Source organism: Muscardinus avellanarius (genome assembly GCF_963383645.1).
Source record: "Muscardinus avellanarius genome assembly, chromosome: 9".
Classification (NCBI taxonomy): Eukaryota; Metazoa; Chordata; class Mammalia; order Rodentia; family Gliridae; genus Muscardinus; species Muscardinus avellanarius.
In genome coordinates, this window is record NC_137795.1 from 89,239,274 (window position 1) to 89,250,167 (window position 10,894).

The following is a 10,894-nucleotide window of genomic DNA, read 5'->3' on the forward strand; positions in this document are numbered from 1 at the left end:
GGGATTGAATCCAGGGGCATTCTACCTCTGAACTACCCCCAGGACTATTTATTATTTTGAAGCAGGGTCTCCCTAAATTGTCCACTGCCAGCCTCCTATCTCAGCCTCCCAAATACTGTGATTACAAGCGTGCACCACCATGCCCAGCTATCACTAAACCATTTTGTCTGGTCTGCCTACTGGCAAAGCCTGCTTTCTTGTGCTTAAAGAAAGGCTAACTAGAAAGACTGAACGTTCACAACACACTTTGACTCTCATTCCATCAGAGCAAACCAAAGGGAAAAAAGCAACACTCAGAGAATTGCCCCAAACTGCACAACTAATAATGAAGTCACGACATGAATCCATATCTAGCTTTAAGTTCAGGGCACCTTACGTTTATAGGAAGTAACTTTATTTATTTTTGTAGTACTGGGGATTGAACCCAGAGGCATTCTGCCTCTGAGCTACACCCCAAGCCTTATTTCTATTTTGAAACGGCCTAAGTTGCAGAGAACCTCACTACATTGTTGAGGCTGTCCTCAAACCTGTAATCCTCCTGTCTCAGCCTCTAGGAACTAGGATTCCAAGCTACATCATTATGTCCGATTAGGAAATAACTTTAATGTTATGATGATGGGCAAAATGTTCAACTGTTCTGAATGGGCTGAATGAAAATAGCCTTTCTGAACATCCATATTAAAAAAAAAAAAAAAAGGAAATAACTTTAGGAGCATGGGCTGGACAGACAGGGGCTTTGACTCTGCCAGAGTGAACTTGCACACGTTTTTCTCTGACCTCAGGTGCAGATTGGAGAACATAATGGAATCTATCGCACCGGTGGTAGTGAAGCGGTAATGTAATGCCGTGGCGCAGGCAAAGTGCTCAGCCAGCTGCCTGGCGCCAGCGCTCCCTTCACGTTGACTACTATTTGCAGGGCTGATGATATTTGCAGGTGATGAGGATGTCGAGGGAAGGACCGATACACGAGCCTTTCCATGGCTGCGCGGGCCTGGGTGAGGGACTCATCCACCACATGGAGAGAAGTCAGGAGGATGGAGGGTGGGCGCCTGGGAGGGCAGCGGTGCCCTCGGTGGAGACTGGGAGGTGGGGAGGGGATGCGGGGGAGGTGCGGGGGAGGATGCGGGGGAGGTGCAGGGAGGACCAGGCTCAGCCGGAGGCCATTCTTCACCCTAGAGACTGCGCCCTCCCCAGAGAGGCTGTCGCTAACGTTACTAGACACGCCATCATGTGGGGGTCACTGAAGGAGGACGGGGGCTAAAGACTGGACTTTGACATCAGTTCCCACTTGCAGTGCAGCAGGAGACAGGCCTGTGAGGACGAGGTGAGGTCGGCTAAGCAAGGAGCACAATGCTCTGGTCCCGATATGCTTTGTGTCCCCCAAAGGTCCATGTGTGGGGAGCTCGGTGCCCAGTGTGGCCATGTTAAAAGTGTTGGCAGCTTTAAGGGGTGGGGCCTAGTGGGAACTGGACAGGTCAGTGGAGGCACTGCCCATAGGAGGGATTGCGGTGGTTCTCATGGGGACCCTGAGTTAATCCTCACAAGGGTGTATTACTAAAAAACAGCAAGCCCCACCTGAATCTCCCTCTGGTTCCTGTCTTACCACGTGATCTTTCCCTCCTGCACATGCTCCCTCCATGATGACATCTACCGAGGCTGAAGCAGGAGGATTGCGCAGGTTCTCAGCCAGCCTCAGCTACTTAGTGAGGCCCTTTGCAACTCAGTGAGACCCTGTTTCAAAATATAAAATAAACAATAGGGCTGGGGGTGTAGCTCAGAGGTAGAATGCCCCTGGGTTTCATCCCCAGTACCACCAAAAAAAAATATTTTATATATATGTGTGTATCTGGAAGTGGGTTTGAGAGCTTGGAACATAAATATTCTCTGCAGCTGGGTGTGCTGACACATGCTTGTAATCACAGTACTTGGGAGGCTGAGACAGGAGGATTGCAAATTCAAAGCCAGCCTCAGCAACATAGTGAGGCCCTCAGCAACCTAGGGAGACCTTGTTTCCAAATAAAAAATTGGGCTGGGGGTGTAGCTTGGACGTAGGATGCCTCTGGGTTCAATCCCCAATACCAAATATTAAAAAATAATGAATAGAAGGCTGGCAAAAATGCCTTTTCCTTGCTGCAGATCATTCAGGACTCCACCCCTGCTTCCTGACCTTGGCTGCTCCTCTAGCCCTGGGACTACGCATCCTGTCCCTTGATTTTGGCAGAGCCGACTGCTCCCTGCTCATCTCTGTTTCCTACTCCTCTTCCTCAGAATACCCAATTACCAGTCTAAAAAGAACGCCCAGGTAGCTCGGTGGGGGATCACTTGCCTAATAAGAGGGAGACCCTGGGTTTGATCTCCAGCTTGGCAAAAAAAAAAGAAAAAAGAAAATTAAAAGAACATTCAGTCATCATGTCGATGTAATGCACCGAATGCAATCCACCCAATGTATGTATCGATTTCTGCTGTGCCCGTCATTTTGCCCTCCCACCCCCTAAGAACTTTGTCTCATTTGGGGTTGAATTCCCAGGGCCTAAAAGGGTGGCAAGCATAGGACACTCAAGACTGCTTGTTTAGTAAAAGGAAATGACAAACAGCCGGGCGTGGTGGCACACGCTTGTAATCCCAGTCTTTGGTGAGGCTGAGACAGGAGAATCATGAGTTAGAAGTCAGCCTCAGCAAGCAGTAAACTCTCAACCTAGGGAGATGTTTCTTTCTTCTTTTTTTTTTTTTTTTTTTTTTTTTGCGGGTCTGGGGAAGGAACCCTGGGTCATTCTACCTCCAAGCTACACCCCCAACCCTATTTTTTATCCTTTATTTTGAAACAGGCTCTCACTGAGTTGCCAAGGTTGCCTCACTAAGTGGCTGAGGCTGTCCGCGAACCGCGATCCTCCTGTCTCAGCCTCCCAAATGCTGGGATTACAAGCCTGAGTCACCATGCCCGGCTCCTGTTTCTAAATAAAACTAAAATAGGGCTGGGGGTGTCGCTCGGTAGTAGAATACCCCTGGACTCAATCCCCAGTGGGCCCCCCATGCACACACAAGGAACAACAAGAATCACAGAAAGGAATGAGGGTTGTGCCTCCAAACTGGAACCTTCCTCTACCAGGAGGGAGCTGTACCTACTCTTATTATTTTTTGCCTAGCCCCACCCGGGGCACAGGGGCCCGCCAGACTCTTTCACTAGCATTTTCTCCACGTTGTTCTCACTCCGACCCTTACTGTCATTTTCCAGAGATGGTCTGGGGCCTCCAAGATCAGCCGAGGGCGCGTCGAGGCCAGACCTCAGACCGCCCGGCCCGGCCCGGCCCGCCGCCACCCGGCCGGGGGCGCCGAGCGGGTCCCAGCGCTCGCGGGGGCGCGGAGCCCGAGCCGCGGGGCCTGCGCGCGCCCGCCGTCGCCCGGCAACGGCCAACGCGCGGCCCCGCCCGCGCCGGCGCGGTTGTGCGCTGGAGCCCCGCCCGCCCGCGCGCCTGCGCGCCCCCGGCCTGCGCGCCCCCGAGCCGGGCCGCGGCGGTTCGCGGCGAGCGGGCTGCGGGCGCCTGCCGAGCCGAGAGCCCGGGCGGCCGTCGGCGCTCGGGCCGGAGCCGACGCCGTCCAGCCGCTCCTCCAAGACATGACCATGGTAATGCCCGCGCCGCGGCCGGGGCCCTGCCGGGAACTGGCCCGCCCCGGAGACGCTCCGTGAGCAGACGCGCGGGCTCGGCCGCGGGTGGAACACCAGGCCCATGGCCGCCGCCGGCCCCGGAGGAGGGCGGGCCGCCGCCGCCACGAGCACGCCGCCCGCCCCGGCCTCCCGCCGGCCTCCCGCCTCCCGCGGCCTGCGGCTCTGCGCCCCCTCCCCGGCCTCACGCCTCCCGCGGCGCTGCGGCCCCCTGTCCGGCCCGCGTCCGCTGGACCCAGCACTGCGCGACTTGAACTTGCCGCGCGCGCGTGGTAAAAAAAAAAAAAAAAAAAAAATCCCGTGCGCTTTACCGTATTCTCTCCTCCGCTAAAGAAAATCCCCAAACCCCACATCCACAGGACCCACGTTCTTCTGAAGCCACCCGCACCTGACCAGCTCGAGCTATTCCTTTTTTTTTTTTTTTTTTTTTTTTTTTTTTTAGGTCTGGGGATGGAACCCAGGGGCATTCGACCTCCGAGCTACACCCCCTGCCCTATTTTGTATTCTTTATTTTGAAACAGGGTCTCACTGAGTTGCAGAGGGCCTCACTGAGTAGCTGAGGCTGTCCGCGAACCGCGATCCTCTGGCCCCAGCCTCCCGAATGCTGGGATTAGGAGCGCGCCCGGCTGGCTCTTCTTTTTAAGACCCGCCTCAGTAGTACCCCCTGCTTCCTGTTGCTCCTCAAGTGCCCGGAACTCTGCACCCCTAGGTGCTTTGGGCCTGTTAAGTTTGGGAAGCCCTACTCCTCACCCCATCCGACTAGTGCAAAAACGCGTCTAGTAAATCGCTGTGATCTTTCTGGATTCTTGTGTGCAGACGTGCTAAGTAATAATCTCTGGATTTAAATGGAGAATCACTTCTGGGTATCCTCACATGGTCGGCACTGCTGGGGTGTTTTGTTTTTGTTTTTTGTGCGTGTGGCCTAGGGTACCGAAGCAAAATGGTTTACAATGTGATTTAGGCAAATGGCTTCCCCCTGCTCCTTGATAAAAGTCAGACACCGTAGTTTACAGAACCCAGAGGCCAGCGCTGAGTCTTGCCTGCCTTTCCAGACTCGGCTGCCCTCCTTGGCCCCGTGGCTGTCCATGGACTGACCACATCAACTTCGCCATTCTGCTTCCTCAACTTTGGCTGTTCCCCCTTTCCTCAGAGCCTCTGCGCAGGCTGTTTGTCCTGCCTGGGAATTCCCTGCTCCTCAGGCCACTCCTGAGGGACTCTGCCTTGCTCCCGGCTGTGTATCCCTGGGCCCCTCCTCCTGTGGCTAGTAGTGTCTTCCTCCCTCATTGGACTGTAGTATCATGAGGACAGCAACCAGGGCCTGGTGCACAGTAGGTATTTGTTGAATTAATGAAGGAAACATCTTAAATTTCAGAAAAACAGAAGCCAGGCACAGCGGCGCCCCTTGTAATTCCAGCAACTCAAAAACTTGATCACAAGTTTGAGATCAGCCTAAGTAACTTAGTGAGACTCTTTCTCAAAATAAAAAAGCTAAGCCAGACATGGTGGCGCACACTTGTAATCCCAGTACTTGGGAGACTGAGACAGGAGGATTACAGGTGTGAGAAAAGACTCAGCAAGTAGTGAGACTGGTAAACCTAGTGAGGCCGTGTTTCAAAATAAAATAGGGATGCTGGTGTCACTCAGGTAGAATGCCCCTGGGTTCAACCCTCCCCCCAAAAAATTAAAAACCTGGAGGCTAAGACAGGAGATCACAGGTTTGAGGCCAGCCTCAACAACTCCTTAGGGAGGCCCCTCAGCAACTTAATGAGACTTGCTTTCAATATGAAAAATAAAATAGGGCCAGGGATATAGCTGAGAGGTAGAACATCCGTGGGTTCAACTTCCAGAACCACACACAAAAAAAAGTTGGGCACAGTGGCACACACCAGTACTTAGGAGGCTGAAAAAGGAGGATCATAAGTTTGAAGCTAGCCTCAACAATTTAGTGAGGCCCTGTCTCAAAATAAAATATTAAGAGCCAGGTGTGATGATGCATGCTTAAAATACCAATGTTTGGAACGCCCAGCGTGGTGGCGCACGCTTGTAATCCCCGCGCTTGGGAGGCAGAGACAGGAGGATCACGCTGGTTCAGAGCCAGCCTCGCTGGCTTAAGAGACCCTGTTTCCAAATAAAAATGTAAAAAAAAAAAAAAATAGGTCTGGGAGTATAGCCTGGAGGTAGAAGGGCTTCCAGGAACCCCAGTACCACCAAAAATAAATAAAAACTAGGGCAAGGGGATATAGCTCGCAGGTTGAATGCCCCCAGCTTCAATCCCCAGACCCGCAATAAATAAGCCGGGCATGGTGGCGCACGCTTGTAATCCCAGCATTCCGGAGGCTCAGACAGGAGGACAGCAGTTTGAGGACAGCCTCAGTTACTTAGTAAGGCCCTTTAAAACTCAATGAGACCCTGTTTCAAAAATAAAGGATAGCCACGCGTGGTGGCGCATACTTGTAATCCCAGCATTTGGGAGGCTGAGACAAGGATCGTGGTTCACTGCCAGCCTCAGCTACTTAAGGCCCTCTGCAATTCAGTGAGATTCTGTTTCAAAAATAAATAATAAAGGGCTGGGGTTAGAGCTTAGAGACAGAATGCACTTGGGTTTGTTCCATCCCCAGTACTGAAGAAACAAAAACAAAAACCTGAAGATATGGCTCAGGTAGAATGCCCCTGGGTTGAATCCTCAGTGACACAAAAGGTGAGGACTAGGGTTAAGAAGCCCTCCCAATACCAAACCAAAACACCTTTGGTTTCAATCCCAGTACAAAAAAAAAAAAAAAAAAAAAAAAAACAGAAAAGCAGAAGGAACTCATATTTTGAAACAATTAAAATATAATACCTCCGCCGGGTGTGGTGGCGCACGCTTGTAATCCCTGTGCTTGAGAGGCTGAGACAGGAGGATTGCACGGGTTCGAAGCCACCTCAGCTACTTAGGCTTTCAGCAACTTAGACCCTGTTTCCAAATAAAATATAAAAAAGGTCTGGGAGTATAGCCTGGAGGTAGAAAGCCTCTGGGTTCCATCCCTAGTACCACCAAAAAAAAAAAAAAAAAATATATATATATATATATATAATATTTAATGCCCCCATTTCTTCTCTAAATTTTATGAAAATTCTTTGTGCAATATAATACAAAGAAATAAATATTTTAAGAAATATAATAAACATATTAGGTAAAAAGAAGTATAAATCAATACATAGTAATCTACAAACACCCACACATATTGTACATTTTTTCTAAAAAATATTTGGAAAAATCCACATTTTATTTCTAGTTCCAGTTCCTACATTGCATGTGAGTTGCATTCACTCAGAATATATTTATTCCTCCCTATGGTGTGCCAGATATTGGTGTAGGTAATTTTTGCATATGGTACAAGTATCAAGTGAAGTTCATTTTTTCGTAGATGGATATTTATTATTTCAGCACCGTATGTTGAAAAGATTATCTGTGCTCTGCTGGGTTGCTCTGATGCTTTTGCTGAAAATCAGTTGTTCAGGTGTACAACTGTTCAGTTGTTCTAGACTTTCTTCTTTCCTATTGATCTGTTTGTCTGTCTTGACATTACCACGTTGATATTGCAGTTTTATAATAATCCTTAAAATAAGGTAATATTAGTCCTAAAACTTTGTCTTTCTGCTTCAAAGTCCTTTGCATTTCTGTATGAACTTTAGAAACATCTACAAAAAGATGAGAGTTTTTAATAAAAATGTCAAACCTTATGTCCTTTGTATTTCCACATGAAGTTTAGGATCAGTTTGCTGATTTTTACAAAAGGATGAAAACTTTGAATAAAAATGTCTAGCTTTTATGTAGATTTTAGTTCTCAGACTATTTTAGAGATTAACACACACACACACACACACACACACACACACACACACACACACACACACTTTGTTGTAGTATTCCAGGTAGGTCAGATGTAGTTGGCACGCAAGAAAATATAGTCATAAAAGAAAGCCAAGACCCAAAGTCTTACGGAAAAGTGTACGTCTCATACCCCACTGGGATGGTTTATGAAGAGAATGCATTGTGGAGGCTTCGTAGTGTTTCTTTTCATTTGGATTTTCTCAGAGAAGTCAGGCCACTGTATTATAAGATACTGCTCATCTTCATAACTGGATTTTTTTTTTTTTTTTTTTTTTGCAGTACTGAGGATGGAACTCAGGGGCATTCTACCTCTGACCTATACCCCCAGCCCTGTTTTTTATTCTTTACTTTGAAACAGGGCCTCACTGAGTTTCAAAGTAGCTGAGGCTATCTGTGAACCACAATCCTCCTGTCTCAGCCTCCCGGCTTTGCTATATCATTTTTTTTTTTTTTAATTGCAGTACTAGAGCTGGAAACCAGGGGCCTTCTACCTCCGGGCTACACTCCCAGACCTATTTATATGTTTTATTTGGAAACAGGGTCTCTTAAGCCATCAGAGGCTGGCTTCGAGCCTGCGCGATCCTCCTGTCTCAGCCTCCCAAGCGCAGGGATTACAAGCATGCGCCACCACGCCCGGCTGCTATATAATTTTTGAAGACAGGAGAAATACCAACCTACCTTGAAACACAGCTCTGAGAATTAGTGGTGAGAAAAATGATGGCATAACCATTTATTGAGTGTCTTATATCTCAAAGAGTAAGTAACTGTTTAAGCAAGTAGAGACTACTTGCAAAACAAGTGGCAAACATATATATTATCTACCGTCATTTTTGCCAGATGAAATGAGGCTTACTCCTGATTATCTAATTTGTTTTAAATTTAAATTTCGTTTTGACTCCCTACAGATTTCAGTACACATCTCTGAAAAGTATGAGCTTTTTCTTTTATGATCCAATGCAGTTATTGGATCTAACAGAATTAATTCTTTTCAGCCAGGCATGGTAGTGCATGCTTGTAATCCCAGTGCTTGGAAGGCTGAGACAGGAAGATCTCAGGTTCAAAGCTAGCCTCTGCAATTTAGTGAGGCTCGCAGCAACCTAGTGAGACCCTGTTTCCAAATAAGGTATAAAATTGGGTTGGGAGTATAGCTCAGAGGTAGAGTGCTTCTGGGTTCAATTCCTAATACCAAAAAAATATATTTTTAGAAATTATCAAATGTACATAATTGCCTCAAAAATGCCCCTTTTTTGCAGTTTGCTCAAATCAGAATTTAAGCAAGAACCACACATCCTGTTAGCCTAGGTATCTTTTAACCTTGGGGTGTTTAATATTTATCAGTTAGATTACCTGTAACACTTGACATTCTACGTAAGCTTGTCTGGATTTTACCTTGTAGAATTTTTTTTTCTTAAGTTCAATAAGTAAATGTTGAAAATGGTGCCAAGGTTAGAGAAACTCACCCCCTTTCCATATCTGTGCCTGTCTTCAAAGCCAGGTAAAGGGAAGAAAGGAAAGAGCCGGGCCAAGCCTCGCTCGAAGAAGCAGAAGAAGCCGGACGTGGACATCCTCAGCCCGGCAGCCATGCTGAACCTCTACTACATTGCCCACAACGTCGCCGACTGCCTGCAGCTCCGCGGCTTCCGCTGGCCCGGGGCTCCCAAAGGAAAGAAAGGGAGAGGCAAGACTTAGGGCTGGAGTTCACAGCGCATCCCACTGCAGAACAGAACTTGGGGAAGAGAAATCAGGGTCACACGACTACAAGCCAAACAGACATTACTGAAGACAGCCTGAAATGCGAGCTCGGTGGGCCTTCTCTGTGGTAAATAATGCAAAGAAACGCAGTTTGCTTTCTCGGCTAAGCAGCTAAGACACTTTGGTTTTAGAAGTTAAGGAGAACTGTCCAAATAATTCTTAATGGTGTAGGGAATTGATAGTACTTTAAGGAATTACTATATAATCATAATTCTGGGCCAGAAATTAAACGTTGCTCTTAAAAGGCAGTTCCGGTTCGTATGCATTATTTTCTTTTGCCAAAGGGGGCTTGTTATGAAGCGAAGAGATGACAAGAAGCACAGGCTTTCTTTACAGACGTTCCTCTCGGCAGGCTTCCTTTGTTGTTTGTCTGTCCTCTTCCTCTGTGTGTGTGGTGCTAGGGGTGAATCTGGGGCCTCCATACACTAGACAGGTGCTCTTACACTAGACATACCACTGTGCTATACCTGTAGCCTTCCTTTATTTTTTTAATGGGAAATAAAAACTTTGTTTCTATAATCTTCCTTCACAGTCTGACTCTTTGGTTTGAGTTAGGGACAGACCCAGGTGGAGACTAAGATTGTCACCAGTGCTTGGACCTGGGCAGGCATGTAAGCCTTTGAGTAAAAGGATCTGACAGAGCCGGGCGTGGTGGCACATGCTTGTAATCCCAGTACTTGGGAGGATGAGACGGGAGGATTGTGCAGGTTTGAAGCCAGCCTTAACTGGCTTAAGAGACCCTGTTTCCAAATAAAATATAAAATAGGTCTGGGAGTGTAGCCCAGAGGTAGAAGGCCCCTGGGTTCCATCCCCAGTACCACCAAAAAAAAAAAAAAAAAAATCTGACAGCCGGGTGTGGTGGCGCACACTTGTAATCCCAGTACTTGGGAGGCTGAGACAGGAGGATCGTGGTTTGTGGACAGCCTCAGCTACTTAGTGAGACCCTGTTTCCAAATAGAATATACAATAGGTCTGGGAGTGTAGCCCGAAGGTAGAAGGCCCCTGGGTTTCATCCCCAGTACCACAAAAAAATAAAATAATACAAAATAGGGCAGGGGTGTAGCTCTGCAGTCAAATGCCCCTGTGTTCCATCCCCAGAAAAAAAAAAAAAAGGATCTGACAGCCAAGTGTGGCAGCACACACTTGTAATCCCAGTATTTGAGCTGAGACAGGAGGATGACGGGTCACAGGTTTGTGGCCAGCCTCAACTACTTAGTGAGGCGTTCTGCAACTTGGACCCTGTTTCCAAATGAAGAATGAAAAATAGAGCTTGGGGTATAGCTCGAAGGTAGAATGCCCCTAGATTTGATCTCCAGTGCCACAAAAAACAAAAAAGAAGGTTCTGACGTGTGCCGTGGGTGAGGCAAGGGGAGCACATTGGGGGCTCATCCCTCTTTCCCTTTCATCTGACTTTACTCCACTTTTTCTTAGCACTTCTATTTCTCCCACCATCTGCTGACTTTCTTTTAAATTTGGCTGACCCTGAGTTACAGAACTGGTACCAGAAACTTTTCATGACCATTAAAAAGATCCCAGGATCTCCTTAGCCCTGTGAGGAAACATTTATGATTTGAAATTGAGCCCGTGTGGACACACACCTGTAATCC

General features: G+C 47.8%; 1 protein-coding gene across 1 annotated transcript; it reads left to right on the forward strand.

Moving 5' to 3' along the window:
• Positions 1-8,969: 8,969 nt before the first annotated feature.
• On the forward strand, positions 8,970-9,224 carry SMKR1 (small lysine rich protein 1; the record flags this gene model as incomplete). The annotated part of the gene is made up of 1 exon (XM_080701227.1): positions 8,970-9,224. The coding sequence occupies one exon, from the start codon at positions 8,970-8,972 to the stop codon at positions 9,222-9,224; it is 255 nt and encodes an 84-aa protein (XP_080557353.1).
• Between the last annotated feature and the right edge of the window lie 1,670 nt (positions 9,225-10,894).